We start from the raw sequence: 20,788 nt of genomic DNA on the forward strand, positions 1-20,788 counted from the left end.
AATGTTCCTTCCGCAAGGTCCGAAGCTTCGCCCGTGACGATAACTAACAGGTTCACTCCCCATTTCCCTTCCTAACTTTATTTATCCATTCACAGTTTTCCCTACGGATATCATGCAATGTATGCAAGTGTTATCATACAACACAATAGCATGAAGTACTACAAACCCCTAAATCATACCATGATCATTTCATGCATACTGACATGCATCGGTGAATACTCATGTTATCATGCATACATGTCATACTAATCCAATAGAGAAAAAGAAGAATAGATAAATAGAATTATGAAGAATTTTGTTCCCAACTCGTCCTATTTTCCCTTGGCACGATCTCCACATACTGTTGTCACCTCTCAGTTCTAATTATTGTGTCTTCCACTATGGAACCAACCGGTTCTAGTCTAACCAAATTGGGTTTGAGATTTAACTTTCCCTAACCAGCCATTAAAATTTCTAAGTGTCTCATTAGTGCCCGTGAATTTTTACTCCTATTCAATTAGATCCCCGACTTTATTTCGAGTTCAGGTATTTAAGATAACCGGGTTTGACATTAGCCCTTATTCTTTTTTTTAGCTACACTTGACCATTTGCCTTTCGAAAGAGTCGAATTATTTTTTAATGGAAATGCTCACTAAAATATTATTTTTTTTAATTGTGTTGCATTGCAACCTATATGAGAGTTCAAGTGCACTTTATGCTTACATTGCTCTATTTATTTATATGCCACGTCAACAAGTAATAAAAATTTATTAGAATATTCTAAAATAAAAACATATAAAGTTCATAAAATTTAAAAAAACCATTAAGTATATATGGATTGTCATGCAAGGTTGCTATGCTTAAAATTTAACATTTTAGTTAGTATTTCCGTTTAAAAAACAATTCAATTCTTTTTAAAAGTTGTTGTTCAAACTTGATTCATTTTAAAAGTTGAAAGTCAATTTAGCCCAAAAAGAATAATAAATGCCAAATTGACATAAAATATAAACGTTAAAGGCTAAATTTATCATTATACTTATCATTAAGAATATTTTTATTCGTTGAAAACTTTCTCCGAACTTATACTAATATATATATATATATATATATATATATTATAAATTTAAAGTAAAAGTTATTTTATTATTAATAGTAATTCATATAGACCCTAATGGAATTACAAATTACTTATCTAAAACACAAATAGGATAAATGGTATTACTTTAGACATGTTTGAAAATAGACTTGTCCATGGGCTATGCCACTCGAAAAGTAAGAGGGTTTGGACAAAAATATAAGCTCGAAAATTGGGCTTGAGCAAAAAAATACCCATTTAAAAATGGGTCGAGCCTCGGGTAAGGCTTTTTTGAGCTAGGCTCGGCTCAAATAAGCAAAAAGACGCACACAAAAATTCTGTTGTTTTCTTGTTATTTTCTCATTGTTTTGCTACTATTTCACTGTTATGTTACTACTATTTTGTTGTTATTGTTTTGGTTATTGTATAACTCTTGTTTATTATTAATTTTGTTGCTATTTTAGAGGCATTTGTTTGTTAAGTTACACTATCTTAATATAAATATTTTTTTAATTTATTTCCAATTTGTTGGGAAACATTTATTTTAATATTTTTAGTATTGTTGATGTATTATATATATTTTAAAAATTATATAATAAAAAGAAGTAATTCGGACGGATCGAGCCAAATTTGAGTTTTAACATTTTTATCTGAGTCGGGTTTATATAAAATTTTGACAAAGCTTGACTTAAACTCGTCCCGACTCATGGACAGGACTATTTGAAGACTTTTGAGAATGTATGTTTATTTGATTGATGTGTGCTTTTTTTTTAATGATAAGCAAATTATGTATTTATATCCATATGAATTTTCAAAATTTGAATGATGATGGAGAAATTAGAGCACAATATTATTATATTATACTTTGAGGTTGGACATAATTTTCACTATTATTACCCTCAAAATTATTCTTTTGTGAGAAACAACAAACCAACTAGAAGGATCTAAGCTTTACGATGCGACCAACAATTTATTCAACAAATTCTAAAATATTGAATATGACTTTAATTCATTGAATTATTAAAAAGTATAATAAATATTTTTACATAAAAAAATCAAAATTGCTCTAAAAAAATGAATTTATGAAAATATAAAATATTCATTGAATTAAAATCCGAAATTTTCAATAAAAAATCTTACATATAAATACTATAGATGGTAAGAGAACATAAAACAAACACATAAAACCTTGAAACAGAATACAGTCATGCGCGTGCACGTCACACTCTTCTAGATGGAATTTAGCAACACAACACCCTTGTCTAAGGCTTCTAGATGGAAATATATTTTATTCATTAACCTTTCCACATCATACCTGACCTTTTAGGGTCTCTCGGAATTTGAAAAAATGATGTAAATTTTGGAAATTAGAGTTTTGGTAAAAAGAAAAAAAAACCCTCCATTGGGCAAAGAGAGAAGCATTGATGTATAAAAAACTGATGATAATGAAAGTTCAGAAAGCAAAAGCAACAAAACAGACAGAAAAGAAAGTAGTTCTATATTTTGATGAAATTTAAAACTGCATATCTTCAAAAAAACAGCAGAATAAAGGGGATAAACGTCCCTTTCAATGGAAAACAAGCAGATGATTGGTCCTCTAAAATGCCAACCACAAAAATTATCAATATTTTTAAAAGTAATAAATATGGTTTTCAGAATTAAAATTTCCTGAAAATATAGAGCATTAGCAGCACAAATTCTGAGATTTATTCCTTCACTACCGTCCTGTAATTGAATAAATTTGTATTAATGAATAAACCGACCCTTGTAAACTCCTTGCTTTTCAAGTAATAAACACCAATACATGCATGGGATGCCCATTCAATGGATTACCTTCAATTTTTTTTTATAATGAATTTCGCCCCCTTTTTTTTACTTTAAAATATCTTTTTCTATTTAACTTTAATGTATTTTTATATTTATATATTTTTACAAATCTAATTATATTCATTACATATTACCTTTTAATATAATTTACATTTATATACATCAAATTTCATATTTTCTAACCCCATTTTCTATGTGACACAATTTTACGTTTAAGTCATGTAAATTTCTGACATTACATTTTGTTAAATTAAAACACAAACAAACAAATTTAAATTATTTCCACCTAGATTAAAAAATAAGCACACTTAGATAAAATGCTTCTTATTTTCTCATGAAATTTGTTTGTTTTAATCTAGATAGAAATAATATAAATTTGTTTGTTTGTTTTAACCTAAAAATGTCATGTTAACATTTACACACGACTTAACAGAAATTTATTTCACATAGATAATAGAGTTAGTGAAACTTAATGAAATGTAAAAATTAAACCAAAATTAAAGTTTGATGTATATAAATGTACTAAATTAAAGTTGCTATATAACATTACAAGCTGTGTCAAAATTAATGTATAATTTTAATATTTATCTCTATTATCATTTCTAACCAAGTCTTCCTATACATATATATATATACACCACTGCCTATGTATCCCAACCATAAATTTTAGAAAAATAACATAACATGGTTTTTTCTCATTAAGCAGCAGTGTAACGATTATTAAAATGATTTTTATAGAAATAAACCTATAATTATTGCATTTTTCTTAAAAAAACCTAAAATGTTTAAATAATCCTTAAATCCTGCAAAAATATAATTGCAGAACTATTTCTTTACAGAGCTCAATGCAGCAGCCTACATGCAAATGCAATCATCAGCTTTTATGACGGTTGATGCTTGCATGCGAGGAGAGTTACCTTAATTTATACATACATCATGTATTTGTTTCAGAGATCTACATTCTCTGTTTCAGCGATCAGCTCAGACATCTGATGCAGATCCCTCAGACGTTCCTTGAGCCAGCTCCTCACTCTGATGTCACCGAGTTTCGGTAATTGATCATTGAAACAATTTGAGCACCAATCAGCAGTAGATATCGAAAGTTCTCTTCGTTTTAAACCCCCGACTCCAGGCCACTTAGAGCTACAATGGAAAGGCACATCACGCAGCAATAGAGAAAAGGATACCTATCGTCTTTTTGATCTTCGACGCTTCCCCAAAAGTTTTAACATGTTGTCAGTGACATCAAGAGGGGAACCATCATCACCACGACTATTGTCAGAGGTATGAGTCAACCATGCCAATGCTTCTACAGCGGCATCCCTCTCAGCAAGCTGCTTGTTTTTCATGGGCTTTCCCACAAACTGCATTCCTTTGAATTCCACTAGTGCCCTAAACTCATTTGTCTTTAGATGCTTCGTCTTGTATTTTGGAGGTGAGTGCCCAGCCCTCATTAACAAAGTCTGTAGCAAGCTCTTTGGATTTGTTCCATCCCTCGTGAATCTACTGTTGTCAGCAGAATCCTTGGGCTTCCTACTTGCACGGCCAAAAACAAATCGCCCTTCACATAAATCTCCAGACACTAGCTCTTGAACTGCAAGCATAAGGTACTTCCCTTCCTGGAGAATATCAACACTAGGATCTTGAAGCTGCATATAAGGCAACATATCATTTTAAACACAAGGCAGGTCATGCAGCAAAATACAAAAGTCAAAGCATAAAATCTATGTTAATCTCAACTGAGTGCCGGCTATGGGTATGTTCAAATTTTATTTTTTTAAGCTCTTTATATTTAGAGAGTCATTTTCCCAAACTCATGTCCATATGTGCATCGGACACAGATACCTGCTACATCTACACTATAGAGCACCTTAGCATGAACCGGAACTAAATAAATCCCACCAATGCTATATTTGATCTCATCCTAGAAGTCAGCAACAGGATTTAACAGCTATTTGCAATGCTCAATACATGAAATCTTGAATTCAATTAAATCGTGAGAAGAGAAAAGAATAGAAGCGCAAAAATTGTGGTGTGATGATTCAAAATGCCAACTGAATACATGAATTCTTTTTTCCCATTCTCGATAAACTATTCAGATTTTTTCAAACGGATAGGTGTGCTATAATCAGTGAGATAAAGAATTAACAACTCAGAAGAAAAAAAAGTACACTTAAGATATTGACATCCAAGTCGAGGCTGTATATATTATGCTAGTAAAATAAATATGGTAAAAATATCAAAAAGAAAGAATCAACTTTTGATTGATAAGACAAGCAGCAAAATCTTAACACTTAACACAAGACACATTTTGTAATTTCTAATATGTAAAAGAATGCATCATAAGAATTGCATATAGAAGTATTCTTTCACCTTCTTCTGAATAAGTCTATCAAGTTCTTCTTTGAGCTTCAAATAGCATTCAGCCAAGGTAGAATCCATGAAGAAATCAATGTACCCTTGCAACATTTTCAAATGCCCAACCTGGAAGCAACCAAGAGATTAGTTAGAAATTTTTTCACAGTTCAATCCTATAGGAAGGAAAATTATGCGTAGGTTTTCAAAAAATGAAATCACCTCTGCCCCACGGCTTAGAGAACCACCAAAGAGCATTAATATAGAATCTGATACGCCAGTGGAGTCACGTATGAAAACTGTATTGACCTTTACTTTTTCACCAAACACTAGCCACGGATAAGGTATTGTTTGGTACCGTGCATTCACAGAATTCTGAAACAAAAATCATTATCAGCCTCAAATAATAGCAGTGGCATCTGGAATTTAAATTCCACTAAATGCGCCTTTATCTTTTTTGATAACTGACAATAACGTTAACACAAAATTACAAGATGTAGTTCTGAGTAAATAACCCTTTCAATATCCACCCCAAGATTCACCTTTTTATGGTATTATTGACTAGCCATAGATGTCTGGCTAGTTATTAGGACCAACTGATCCATAAATTTGTATCCATGTATGATGAACTATGTAACTCAAAATTAGGGGTGACTGCTGGATAGGGTATGCTCAATTTTCAGGTTTACTATGTACTTGAAAGGTCAGTGAATAAAAACTAATAAATAATTCAAAATAATTTCTAAAACTGACAATATAAAGGCCTTGCATGGATTTCCAAAATAAGCTATTACTTCACAAATTTGTACTTTGGTGCCAAACTTAAAAATTTTGGCCCTTGTTACAAATATTTTCTTGACTTGTGTGCATGCGTATATAAACTAGAAAAAAAAGGTTGAAACAATCTGATTGGCAGCAGAAAATAAAATATAAAAGCAAAATGATTGACAATAACTTTCTTGCCTAAAGGAGTTCAAAGAATGTAAGAAAAAAATAATTTGTTGTTTTAATTTGCAACTTGAGTCCCCCATGATGAAATAAAATGCTGCCAAAGTTATTGTACAGGAAGCAAAATAATTAAATATCATTCTTGCTCTACTTCTGGTAAAGAAAAAGGCAATCTCAGGACAAGATTTGGTCTAGCTTCCTTTAAAAAATGCAGATAAGGATTATTGAATTTTTGTTTCATTGCAAAGGATGGGTTGCCAAGGAAGCATGGTTCATGGAACAATAGTCTTAATTTGGTGTTTTCACTTACAGCATATAACAAAACCTGGCCATCATCCATTGTTTTAAAAGACATTGATGTCTCTCTGTGCTGCATATAAGGCACAAAAATGAAGATGTCATCTCATATAATCAATAAGAAATATTGAAGCTGCATTTACAGATAATAAAGATGTCTCACCACTACAGATGCTATTCCAGGAAAGAGTCCAGAGCATATGACAGCTCGAACTAGAGACTGGTTGTGACTTAATTTATTGTTTGCAGCTACATCTGCATCTACCAAGCCAGCTTCTTTTAGAATATAACCAAATTGTTTCCTAAGAGAATGAATAGCCTGAAGAGTTTGTGCAGACAGGAAGTTTCTCCAACAATACTCATATGCTGATCCTTCTCTTTCCGCATCCTTCCAGCCTTCATAAGCACGGACAAGAGCCATGTGATCACTGTAGTCTTTCGCAGAAAATCTAGACTTGGCTGTCCCAGCTAACTAAAATATACAAAGGATAATTAGTCAAAGAAAAAATTGACTTAGCCCAGATATATTAAAAATTTTAAGATGGCAAAGAATGTTGGTAATACAAGCAATGATCTACAAATATCAACAGCCTACATGTCAAATGATCAAATTGATAACTGTTATCTTGTAGAAAATTAACTTAACAGAAATAAAAGTAATTAAGCACTTTGAAAAAAGCTACATAGAAGCACCAGACGGTTACGATACTATAAAATTAACAAGCTGCAGAAGAGATGGGCCTCAAATAGCAATAAGCAAAAGATCTTTGGTTGGGCTAATATGGAGTGCAAAAGGATATTTACAATAAAAACAGAATATACATCAATAATTCATAGTTCAGTGGTAGCAAGTCTTTCCACATAAAAGATGGAGCTTATAAGATTAATCAATTTTCAGGGTCAGAATTTGAGCCACTATTTTGACATTTAGAAAAATATGACCTTTTAAAAATAGACAAATGGAGTAAAATGCAAGTAAATAGCTAAGATTTATATGAGCCAAGTTCAGAGAAGTTGTGTAAACTACTTTAGAAACTCCCATTAAATTAGTCAAAACACACACTTATTCATAAACCTTGAGAGCTTTACAGCTACCAGAAGTGCCAATATCACAGTTACTTTTTCGGAAGCCAACAAAATGATTATAGCCAATTTGCTTTCTTTCCCTATCATCTACAACATCGAAATGAGATGCTTACATATATGCCTCTAGTTGTTCCTAGCAAGGCAGTCAATACTATACTGGTAGACATACCATTTTTCTACCGGTACTGGTATGTACCAGTACCGGTCTGTTTCGGTGTACCGTTTTGGAGTTATCGTTATTTTTGAAAAACATTTGATATGTGTATATGAAAAGTATATACAAATATCAAATAATGAGATTAAATAAATACAAATATCAAATAATTCTTTTTACAAAAAATTTAAAAATATATTAATTCTTTTTACAAATAAATAATAAAAATTTAAATTTAAAATATAATTTAAAATTAATTTTTTTTGGGTACCGGGCAGTACGGGCGAAATCAACCGGTATGCACCGGTACGAGTGGTACCGACTGAAATTTACACTGGAACAGAACCTAAAGTTTGTTGTTCTGGTTTACTATCAGAATGAAGCGCTCCAGCTGGTATGGGCGGTACCAGAATGGTACCCGACTACCATGGTTCCCGGTCAACTTTCTGGCATCAAATATCATTTTAATGAATTATCACCATAAAACCAAAAGTTGCGTTCAACTTGTACCTTAAAATAGCATTATGATGAATAAAGGCACAAAAATTATTCAAAGCAACCAGTATTTTTTTCTTCCTAGGAACAGTAGCCATTGTAGTCTTGTCCTGCACCTACCCACCCCAACTCAACCCCAATCTGCACTATGTGGATTCCAGAATAATTATTTGAAACTCATAAAAGAGAAAAGAAATGAAAACCCAGTAATGCAGAGGCATTATCCCATATGGTAAATCTGAATCCAGATTAATGTTGAATTACTTGCAAAATACTATTCTAGCAATAGTGGCAACCATTCTCCTTTTCCCTTCGTGTTTAAGCCCATTCACTCTTTTAGATTTTTTTTCCTTTTGTTTTTAAGAGTGCCTCTTTATGGTTTTATTTTTGGTTTGAGCCAATGGCACAATTAGAAAATTGTATTTTGATACTCTTTTATTTGTCTTCCTTCATTTTTAAAATTTTCCACTTTTCTAAAGAAAGCATTCATATATTCTTTTCCAATTCCTTACTTGTCCTTCCTCCCCTTTCTCTTAATTCAAATATTTGTTGTTACGTTTATTCGAGTTCTGATACAAATTTTAACTATACCTTTGTATATTAAATAAGTCTCACAATTGCAGCATCCGTTCTCTATGTCAATATCTCCAATTTGTTCTTTATGACAAATAAAGCTGAATTCTTCTCTATTTGTTGATCCTATCCTTCAGTACTCCATCAAACTAAGTGAATTGTTAAGTCACATTGTAGTGCAAATATAAAAGTTCTAATAAGTAAACACTTTACTATTACTACTTAAATCAAGTTAATTATATTATATGCACTATCAGTTTAATTTTTCTCATAAGAAGAAAAATTACATGTTAAATCTATCATACTAATGAAAAATACTTCCATGAATCACTTATACATGTATAACAAAATTTCTAAATTATATCATTCCAATACTAACAGTAAACTTATATATATCCGGATCTTTTCAATCAATAACTTAATGAAAACATAAAAGTTATGTCTTGCAAACTTGCTTTACATCACAACTGCAGAAGCAGCAGAACAACTAATGATTATCAAGGCGTCATTTTTTCTGTTCTCAATGTGGATTTGCAAGGAAAGAGAAAGAAAGGAGAATAATTTGAAGAGAGGAATGGAAACCATTATATGTTTTGATATACATTTTGCAAGAAGCATTTGGTAGTATCAAGGCAGTTCAGATCTTGTCATAGTTCTCAACACATGAGCAGCAAACATCAAAAGATAAGAAAGCAAAACACAGTTCAATATACCAAAAAGAACAGATGTTTATGCACTTACATCCTTCTTGTCTTGAGGCAAAAGAAAAGGATCCCTGACACTAAGTCCAGACACTATTGTTAATACAGGATCAAAGCAACGGAAGATGGCACCCATGATTAGCATTTTCCCAAGCTTGGGATCTACAGGAAGCATTGCCAAAAACTTTCCTGATTGGAAGAAGGGGGAAGACACAATAGAGGGAAATAAGTAACAATAGTGAATACCCCTTCAATTCCACATTGAACATGCACATTTGACTTGCACAAAGTTTAAGAAAAGAACTAGAACTCATGGTTTTTATTTTAAAATTCTGAAACATCATAAAAAACTAATGTCTAGTTTTTTAGTCCAAAAGGATGAAAAAGATCATGATAAATAAATGTATGAAACAGTAAAGTATTAGCTTGAGATATTCAAAAAAGGAAAGAAAACATAATTTTGAAACACCCAAAGAGGACAGATGAACATTCAATCAGTCATAAAGGAAAGAATAGATATAAAGTTTATGCTGCAAAACACATTTACCCAGCATAGCAATAGCAAACTAACCTAGATTAGTGAGATTTTCCTTCTCATCTAGTGCTCCAACCATTTTTAGAAAATCAATGGCGTTTTGGACCTGTCATTCATTATTTTGTCAATGAGCCATGTTGCAGTATTCATAAAAATGAAAACAAGAAAGAAAGAAATAAACAAGAGCTTAAGCGAAATTGCTAATAGGGAGACAATGGAAGTATCATATATATATATATAAATATATGTATGTATTGAGTATTGAGTATTGAGTATTGAGTGTTGAGTATTGATTATTCATTCTTGCACTGGGAAGAAACCGCTGTCTTGCCATCCTAACTTCCTTTTTCCCTTTCTTTTATTACTTTTGAAAGGATCTTAACCAGTTCACGCTATCTATAGTCATACATGCCTCGATTCTTGCATGTTTTCTATGAAGGAACATTTTTACATTCTCGCATGTTTTCGTAAGGTATCCAGTCACTGGAGTATTATTCTCATAATTTCTTCAATTAAACCTTGTTCTCTTATAGGAAATATAAAGATATGATTTCATACAGGTGAACCAAATTCAATAGTGTGGCAGATATAAATATGCTTAAACTATAACTAGTAAAAGCTTAAAATAATACTTACAGCCAATGGTTCTGGTGCTTGCAAAGCTGCTGACAAGAATCCTCCAATGCTTTCAACCTGCAAACTTTTTATTTGCAAGCAGAGAGAATTCAAAGGAGTTCTCAAAAGTTCAGGAAGTTGATACTCAGAGAAAGCTTCATAAACGCATCTTGGATATAGGTGGTAGCATTCGCCTGGCTGCACACGACCAGCTCTACCCCTTCTCTGGCCACCAAAATATCAATCAAAACCACTTACATCAGCCACAACAAGATAAAGTAGGCAACATAAACACAATGGGATCTGATATAACAGAGTCAACAATCAGAGTGTAACTCTTTTAAACATTGTTAAAAACACACGCTAGTCTTTGAAAATGTCTAAAGGTTGACCAAGGCCAAGAAGAACCTAACCATACTCTCAGGCAATCAAACACAAGTAGCATCTCCTGGACAACGCATATGAACACATGTACAAATAGAAAACTGAAAAAAAAAAAATCAGATTGCTAAACTTCTGTAACACCCAACAATTAACATAGCCAGATTTGTATAATAGGGGTATACATGTACAGTGTATACTCTACAGAGTATAATAGAGCTACACATGTACAGAGTATATGCAACAATTGACATAGACAAAATTTTATAATAGAGGTACACATATACAGAGTATACCCAACAATTGACATAGACAAAAGTTTATGATAGATACACATGTACAGAGTATACACATAAAAGGATAATCAAAATTACATAAACCTAGTTTCAAAGGATACTTACTTGCCGGGCTGATGCTTGAGATATCCAGGAAGGTAGCAAACATGGTGTATTATTGAGAGCATCGTATGTGGTCTCTTTTGCTTTTCCACAATCTACCACAAAAACTATATCATTGATTGTAATGCTTGCCTCTGCCATATTTGTAGCAAGAACAATTTTACGTATATTGGGAGGCGGTTTCTCAAATATTAATTTCTGCAATAATAACAACAGAAGACAGCCAAATGAATGAAATGAACCTGTACAAGAGCATAGTTGCCCTTTGCTTTAAAAGCTTAATCTTCATTTAATGGTATCTTTGCTTTGAGATGGTTCAAGAAAGTATGTTAGGCTCCTGAGCTAAAAAATTTAAGTTATTAGCAAAGGGATATATACTAACTGCATTTCTAAAACCCCTCCAAAATTGTGGTAAAAGGGATCAAACTATTACAGTGATTGATAGCATCAATGAAAGAATTTTCCAGAACTCAAGTTTGGTGCTTGCCAGCTACTTAGCTTTATCATATGGCATTGCTTATCTTTATGGGAAACAACTAAATGCTAGCACATTTGGTTCTCCAAAACCTCTGGATCAAAAGTTAATATTTCATGGTTTTAGGTCAAGGTAAATTTCTTCATCCATGGCCTGCCTACTTGCTATCTTTAGTTTCCAATTCTGTATTGATACATATCATCTCTTATTTTTCGTTGCAAAACTAAATGCTGAGCACCCATTAACTAAAAGTTACTGTGCTTGAATTTTATTTGAATTTTGAAATGCTTAGATTTAATGTGAAAATGTGAATGCAATTTCTTTAGAATGATAATGCCTTCATTTTCTATTCATTGTTTGGGCAACCTTCAATCATAAATTATAGCCAAAACTTCAAGTGATTCAGAGAGCAGAAATAAATCTACCTGTTCAGATGTTGCCATAGAACCATGGCATGTTAGAAGCAGAACCCTGTTAGGATCTCCCAAAAGAGGATGAGCTTTAAGTTGATCCCTCAAAGAACTGATATCTTCCCAACCAGTCATAAATACTAGCACAGCACCTGGTCTTTCCTTTCGGCATATATGGCATAGAACTGCTTCGATAAGATTGAATCCTATGCAATCAGGCATCCAACATGCAAGAGAATCACGTGCTCTTGAACTATAATTCTCAAAGCTTGATTTGTTGAGAGCATCCTGCAGAAATATGAGAAAAGGCGAAACATTTAGAGATAATCAGAATTTTTGTATTTAAGTTTAGCTTTAGAGGGTTTCAATCAAACACTATTCAGAAACAGGTATAACTGTCACACTATTCAGAAACAGGTACAACTGTCAAAATAAAAACAACAAAACCTGGCCTTAAAGTAAGTAATCATATCATAATGCCCCCCCCCCCCAAAAAAAAAAAAAAGCAAAAAAAAGAAGCAAACATTACATGATATAATGCTATTCGCTGGTCAGACAACTCCTATCCGAGGACAATGATGAATAATTGCAAAAGCCTTACTACAATAAGTCAAACTCAAATATGCTCAATGCTACATCTTACAAAAAAGACTATACAACTTTGTTTGAACAATAGAAAGTTCAATTTAGTGAAATCAATAGAGTAATGTAAGTCAGATGATCATCATCCGGTCCCAGTTATTCTAAGGTAGCTTCCTATGAGGGTTGATGCTTGTGACATTTCAGCATCAACTGCTATTTAGCCTCACTAGTCCTATGTATTTGCAAGAAAGCACAATTCCAACAACATGCATTACAAGTGGGATTAGAAACTCTTCTAATCTAAGTACACATAAATCCAGACTTTTCATCTGTTCAGTGGCTGCTAAGTCACACACCCAGACACTGCACATTAGCTACAGACGAAATAGTGCCTTAGACCTTTTCAAACGAAGTGCATTTGATCAGCCAGACTTTTTATAAGGTGATGAGCAAAAAAAAAACTTGATTGAAATTCTCGCCAAATTTGTTTTTCTAATTGTTCCTTTTCCTTTAGAGAAAAAGGATTAATATCAAATTATCTACTCCATAATGTAAGTATTTAACAACACAGATGGAACTACACAGAAATCCTTCATTGGGGGGGGGGGGCGTGTTAGAAAATTGACCAACAAAAGAAAAAGAAAATTTTGCAGTATAAACTGTACCAGTCTTTAAAAGTGTAACATCAGAATTACATATCTACAGACACAAATATACCTGCTTTACTTGGGCAAGGCCCTTTGGCCTCAATTAATATAAAGGTTCTAGTTTTCAAAGTGTTCCTTGCACCCTTAGCAATCCAATACCAAACAAAATTGACTTTCTTTTCTACTATCCTCTTTTAAGTACAACAGTCTGAACTTTGAAGTAGAGTAAGCCAAACCAAACTGACCAAATTGATTCCAACTCCAAAGTTGCCACTAAAGGAAGTAACTTCGATGAATTTTTAATCCTCCCAACAAATCATCACTTCTGGGGTAGAAACTAGAGGTGCTCATGGGCCGGGCCGGGCCGGGTTCCAGTGCCCGAGGCCCGGCCCATCTTCTAAGCGGGCCTCGTTTTTTTTCCCAAGCCCATATTTCGGGCCTATATTTTTACCCAAACCCTCCCATATTTCGGGCGGGCAGTCGGGCCGGGCCCGGCCCATGAGCACCTCTAGTAGAAACTATACCATGCCCACGCCCGCCACCAAAAAATATGCAGATCAGATTGAAAATATCCAGTTGGGACACTTACTTTCAAACTAAACTACCCCCAGAAAGGAAGACCAGAGTCCAAAGCTCCTCCTTTTAACTTAACCATCAGACATGTTCTTAAATAATTATACAAAAGCCCAATTAGGAATTGCAAGAAGAAGAGGAAGAAGAAACCCCATATGAAAAATTTTGAAAATATCACTGCATTCATCAATGGGACAAATGCCAACAATCCTACAAATTTTAGATTGCTTAAAAGTTAAATCGAACATTATCTTTCTAACAGCAATTAATTATCACTATTCCAAACAATGATTCCCAAAAATGCCATGATGTCCCCAGCTGATAACCAAGTAATTGTAGCATACCTCTACAAGAGCAGTAATCTGGTTTTTCCTTTTCCGTGGGGCAAGTTGCTTCTGCATTTTCCACATTTTCTCTTGGCCATAATCATCAATTTGATTGAAAGAAGTCAACTTATATCCAGTAAATTCCAAAACATCTTCCAGAAAATGTGCCCTGACCGGATACGTAAAACCCTGAGCATACATGAACAAAATTAGACTAGCACAAAGAAGAATTTGGGTAAAAGGATCTCACTAAATCCCATCCAGAGTAAAATATGTCAAAATCATGAACAGGTTTAAGATAAATAGTTGAAACAATAAAAGAAACATGAAATGAATAGACAAGCAATAACACAGAAACATTCAAATGCACCCCTTTTCCCATCAACATGCATGGTAAGAAGAGAAAAATAAAGATAAAGGAAGGAAAAAAAAATGATTAACTCCTTCAGGATGCAAAAATGGATTTAATTATATGAAGCAACTGAAATGTTATTATTTACTATTTTAGCGTTCAAACTAAGATTTATCATGAATTTGATAAGTTCACGATATCAATCCTGTGAAGGTTGTAAAAAGTAGGGACAAGTTTAATCATTAAAAGAATCAAACCAAAAATGAATTCCTCTATTGAAGTGTGTATATGGGTGGTCTGTAGGTAAGACAACTTTGCTGACCAACAGACCTAGAAATTTGGCAGATTTTGGAATGAATAAAGAAACTACATTTAGGTTTCCCAAGAATACAGAACAATTTTGTAGTCAATTAGATGTACAATCAATCCAACTCCAAAAGCCATATATGAATAACTAAAATCACATGCGTAGACTCTTATTTCCAACTGAAATAGAGATGATACATATGATAAAGCAGAGCTTATTATTCAGATTGATGACACACCCAGCTTGCATATTCTGTGAACACATATTAACAGAAACCTACAAATCAGTACACAAAGAGTAAGCTCAACTTCTAACTTACTGGAATGTGAATTTTAGGTGCCCCGCCAAAATAATTGGAGAAAAGCTCAGCATTCAAAGTGGCACTCATTAAAATTAATCTCAAATCTTGGCGACGTGGAAGAAGATCCTTCAACACAATAAGTAGAAAATCTGGAAAATTTCCCAAAAGGGCAACATACAATATTAAGAATCACACTAGATGGCTTTTCAAGAGTGAAAACACATAAAACAGAGTCTAATAGGATGGCACCTTCATTCATTCCTCGCTCATGTATTTCATCAACAAAAACATGAGTTATACCATTCAAGTTCCGGTCACTCAGCAGCCGCCTGAGTAAAATTCCACTGGTACAAAAAAGCAGTTGGGTATTTTTCCCTTTCATTCCCTCTAATCGAACTTTATAACCAACCTACCAAAAAATATCTATTGGAGCATGGAAGCAAGAATAAAGAAGTTTTCAAAATTAAAACTGCTGTGAGCAAGAATTTTATAATATTGTCCGCATGTGCTTGTTTATTGAAGAAGACAATACTTACTGTTTCCCCAAGTGGCTCTCCTCTTTCTGAAGACACTCTTTCTGCAACTGCCATAGCAGATATTCTTCGAGGCTGTGTGCAAATTATGCTACAGAATGCTCCACGACCAGTTTCTATTTCTGACTCCAATATGTATTGTGGAAGTTGAGTGGTCTTGCCACATCCAGTCTCCCCCGATATCACTATGACCTAAAATAGTAGTAAACAATTAACAGTGGTACTAGAAGCACAGGCATGAATAAGATTAGGTGCTAATTAACTCTAAAGAAATTCAGAATGCACTGCTTTTTTTAGTATATTTGATGCAGGGTGGAATATAGAGTAATCATTTACACACAAAACATGTTCTAAATTCATGATTAGTCCAACTTGTATCATACTATAATAAGCAACTAAAAATCTGTTAGCTGCAATTCAAATTAACACACAAGGAAAGGTACCTTATGTGTTGTTTCACAATTTTCTAGAATAAAAGAAAACAAAAGGCTAGAAAAACTACAACAACCAATAACCAAGAAGAATATGTAATATGCAACAGTCCTTCCCAATTTTTTCTTTAAAGCAGTAGAAAGAGACACATACATTGTCAAAATTTCTTACCAGGAGAATCTTCTCCTTTGGTACTCAATAATATATCCTTCTATATTCAAGTTTCTTCTTCTTTAAGAGATTCCTAATGAATTAAGTGGATTCAATTTCCTTAACATATCAATTTGCCGATACAAGTCATGATCAATACTAAGAATGTAATTAGCAAAGGCGAGAAAAAAAAAAAGAAAAAAGAAGAAAGACATCTCTATATAATTAATCAGAGGCATAAAGAAGATCAAACCAAACAAATGCAAAGAAATGAAAACCAGAAACTTCTCTAAACAGAAAAGTGAATACAAGGACATCTCTCAGCGACAGTGTTGTATGATTGAATATGCTTAGTTCAAATGATCACATGCACAAACCTGATTACGTGCAATTGCTTGCAGAAGCCTTTCCTTTTCCTTGAATGCAGGCAGAGATTTCCGAAATTCCATCATCTTCTTGCCTTCAGGTGATTCCTGAAAATGTGAAGGAGAACTGATAAAAAGGATATAAATGGTGGTTCTTTTGCACTTTTTACCAGCCTTCTACAAGTATATACAGCATGATACAATGTAAGTGCTTCCAATTTACAACAAAAATGGACCCAAAAAAATCACTTTATCATAGGGGAAGCAATCAAAACCAACTAGGCATGTAATTGACTTGCAAATGAAGGAATTTGAACCTCAAGGCCGCACCCAAAAACTCTCTGCGTGAAATCAATACCAAGTTACTTGTGGTTTAGCTTAGAGTAAATGCGCCAAGGCAAATCCAAGACAACTCGGAGGCAACACACAGAAAATTGTGTCTGATTTGGACTATTCCACCACTTCAACACAAAATTGACATACATTTGATCCTTGGTTGGTGATCAACAGAAGGCAATGTGTATAATAACCCAACTCATTTAACATAGTTTCCCTCACTGAGCATATACAACCCAACCCATGCAGATAATATATTAAGCAGGTCAATTTTGTGTTATTATGAATTACTTAAAGAAAAAGTAACACAAAGGACGAAACAATGGAAAATAAATAGGTCAGCTCCCTATCTTGCTCTAAACAGGGATGTAATTTGCAAGAGCGAGACTATGATTTACCATCCACCATTAAAAACAGAAAACTACAGATGCAAACAATGATATCAAGTTTCAAAATAAACACTAAAAGAGCAAGAATATGAAAGGAGACAGACAGACAGACAGACGGAGAACCATTATCAGGGAGATCAATGGCAGTAAAGAGAGGATTACCATTGTACTCATCAAATAACTACTTGCAATAGAACCATGATGAAGAGTACATGCCATTAATGCTTGAAATTTGAATATATTGTCAACAATTCAGGTACTGATTAAAATACAACATCACATATGCAGATCAAAACTTGTAAGTAACGGAGAAAAACTTCATATCTAAAACCAAAATAAATGGTCAAATAAAGGGAAAAAGGTACAAAACCATGAAAGTTTATCATAGAAAGCAAAAGGCTAGAAATTGAATGTCACAAACGTTACGCAATTAACAAACCAGTCATGCCCCCCAAGCTCTTACAGGTGCACAAAGGAAGAAGAAATTTGAAAAAGGTCATACCTGCCAAGCTCTTTGCATGTTCCGTAATCGCAAACTCCTCCTTTGAAGAACCTTTTCCATAACAGAACTATCCAGAAATGAATCTGGATTCTCATCTGGGTTCACATATTCAGCCGGATCAATGGAATTAGCAATATCTGAATTCTCGCCAACCTTCCCAGAATTTAACTGCAGCCGATCAAGGTACTCTTGCAGTAAACCCTCAACTCTCCTTTGTAAGCCTAATGGTACAACAACCTAAAAAAGTAAACCATCAGAAATTCCAATTCTCCTTTCAGGCAAGAATTAATTTTAAGCTTGATGAACTTAATAGGCTGTCAAGCACTCCCAGAGCTTGTTACCTCCCGTTGTGGCCGTTTATCATCCAAATCTGGCCTATAGTTAGGAAGTGGAACCTTGCTTGCAACAACCACTTTTCCATACATTTCACTGATACATAAGAAAAAAAAATGCATAATCAGGGCAGAAATTCCATTCTCATCATGCCACATACATATAAATATTCAAAAATATATTTCCCCATACATCAAATATATTGTTCAAAGCATGTAAAGGTAGTATATATACCTGTAAAGTCCCATCCTTTTAGCAAGGTTGGAAATTTGTTCATAGTCTCTCCTATCTCTTTTATCTCTAGATATAATTTCTTGGTCATTTTCACTACGTGACAGCATGCCGAGTTTCCATTTCCATTCATCAATGTTGGCAACCGAAGACGACGCCTAATTACATCAATCAATTATAAACATAGCTATCGATTAACAATCAGAGAAGCTTTTTTCTTTTCGATTTTCATGAAATGCAAGTGAAAAGAAAAACACACAATTCAAGTAGGAGGAAAGGAGTTGAGATAAGGAAGAAAACCTTATGACTCTCGAAATCACACTCGTATTCATCGTCTGAGAACTGCTCTACGGCGTACCCGCATAAACGGCGTCGTAGAGGAAGATAGAACCTGGCAGAAGAAGTATTTGGGAGTATGAAAGGGAGTGAATCAAACAAGGTGGAGACCCTAGCGTTAGTGAAATTGAATCCCAAAAGGAAACATCTGAGCTTTGGATTTTGCATTATAAGCGGAAGAGCATTTGAATTCAAAAAAAAAAAAATCGAACAAATTCAATAGACTACATATAAAATCTGATTTTTTTTTTGTGGGGGGGGGGGGGGGTTTAGGGTTTTGGGAATCAAATTTCTTTCATGAATGGAAAGCTGGGCAAGAAGATGATGATGATGGAAGGGGAATGTTTGTGAAAGCCCATTAAGGCATAGCCCACTGGAGATGAGTTCGTTTGTTTTGGTTTTTTTTTTTTTTTGTATTAATTTGATTTAGGTTAAATTAAGGTTCAATGAATATTTGACACATGTGTTATATGAAAAAAAATATAGCTATTTAATTAGGATAAAGAAACTTTGAGATATTAAATTGTATGCTGAAACTAAACTCAGGTACTAAATTAAGACAAAAAAACTTCAAATATCAAAATGAAAATATTCAAGTACCAAATTGAATATTGAAGCCAAATACAAGTACCAAATGGTATATTAACCCTTTGATTTGGTATCTGAGTTTGATTTTAAGGTTTAATTTGATACTCCGGCTAAACGATATAATGAGGTTCAATAAATGTTTAACACATGTGTTATAGGGAAAAAAATAAGTATTTAACTGGGACAAAATCTTGAGGTACTATGTAACACTTCATTCCCGACTCAATCACCGAGTCCAATAATTGAAACACCACATTTGTGGCCAAATCAACTACAATTTCATTTCAATATTGAATGAGAACAATTCATACAAGTTAAAATGAGTTTTAACACTTCTAAAAACATTGTCTATTCAAGTTCGGGTCATAAGTAAGCTTATGAAAGCTCTTATGATACTTTGGTAGCAATTGAAGGGTTGAAATATAAAACTATCAAAACAGGGTAGTTGTTGTCGCAACATTAACAAGTAGTGTGGCAACATTGTGGGCAACAACTTTATGTCACTATTTCAAAAGGGTTAAGTCGCGACCATGGAGGCAATAACCCGATAACGCGACATAAGTAGAGGAAACATCATGACATTGGAGGCAGTGAGATAGTGTCGAGACTTCAGCAAAGGCAAGTTACAACATTGCAGGTAGTGAGCTAAGGGTCGTGATACCAACGGAAGAGAGTCACAAATTTGTGGACATATTCTCCAAGTTTTGCATATTTTCCCTTAAACCTGCCAAATACCAATTTTAAATGGTCTAAGTGACCCAAAAACTCATCACACTACATTGTAGGCATTATTTCAAATGGCAAATTACCATACTTGTTACCACATATCGACTTCGTACCATGTCAACTAAACCTATACACGAAAGAGTCATAAGGCTCGTAATAATAAAAGGACTTGATCAATAATATATACCAAGTATTAGGTATTTCCTAGTTCCATCGTAATAAGGTTAAGCATAACACTTTTACACAAGAGTTTGACCATTACTTACAAAAGACATATTCTGCTATTTACTTTTACTGAAAACTAAAAAAAAATGACTGAAACAGAGGAGAAATTGTATTCTCCTGATGGGTAGAAAGAGTAAAGTAAGTACTACTTTGCATGCTTTGCTTAAGTATATGCCACAACATTAAATACAAACATAAGCATACTCTGATCATCTCGTAGATAGTGTGGTATCCGCACCAAGCTGGCTTC

General features: G+C 33.6%; 1 protein-coding gene across 2 annotated transcripts; it reads right to left on the minus strand.

The window, feature by feature from the left end:
* Positions 1 to 3,598: 3,598 nt before the first annotated feature.
* On the minus strand, positions 3,599 to 19,259 carry LOC105780208 (DExH-box ATP-dependent RNA helicase DExH3). 2 transcript variants are annotated; one of them, XM_012604402.2, is made up of 19 exons: positions 18,964 to 19,259; positions 18,667 to 18,821; positions 18,441 to 18,528; positions 18,100 to 18,336; positions 16,885 to 16,980; positions 15,929 to 16,117; positions 15,642 to 15,801; positions 15,411 to 15,541; positions 14,451 to 14,621; positions 12,320 to 12,592; positions 11,423 to 11,617; positions 10,662 to 10,865; positions 10,062 to 10,131; positions 9,531 to 9,679; positions 6,645 to 6,953; positions 6,495 to 6,554; positions 5,459 to 5,611; positions 5,255 to 5,365; positions 3,599 to 4,530 (listed from the first exon to the last, which is right to left on the minus strand). In XM_012604402.2, exons 1-19 carry the CDS (start codon positions 19,165 to 19,167, stop codon positions 4,069 to 4,071), a joined length of 3,417 nt encoding a protein of 1,138 aa, XP_012459856.1. In that variant the 5' UTR covers positions 19,168 to 19,259; the 3' UTR covers positions 3,599 to 4,068. The 2 variants fall into 2 exon arrangements, with proteins under 2 accessions (XP_012459856.1, XP_012459857.1); XM_012604403.2 differs by lacking the exon at positions 18,964 to 19,259 and having other exon boundaries at positions 18,100 to 18,320; positions 18,667 to 18,728.
* Between the last annotated feature and the right edge of the window lie 1,529 nt (positions 19,260 to 20,788).

This window comes from Gossypium raimondii, chromosome 4 (genome assembly GCF_025698545.1).
Source record: "Gossypium raimondii isolate GPD5lz chromosome 4, ASM2569854v1, whole genome shotgun sequence".
In the NCBI taxonomy this organism is placed as follows: Eukaryota; Viridiplantae; Streptophyta; class Magnoliopsida; order Malvales; family Malvaceae; genus Gossypium; species Gossypium raimondii.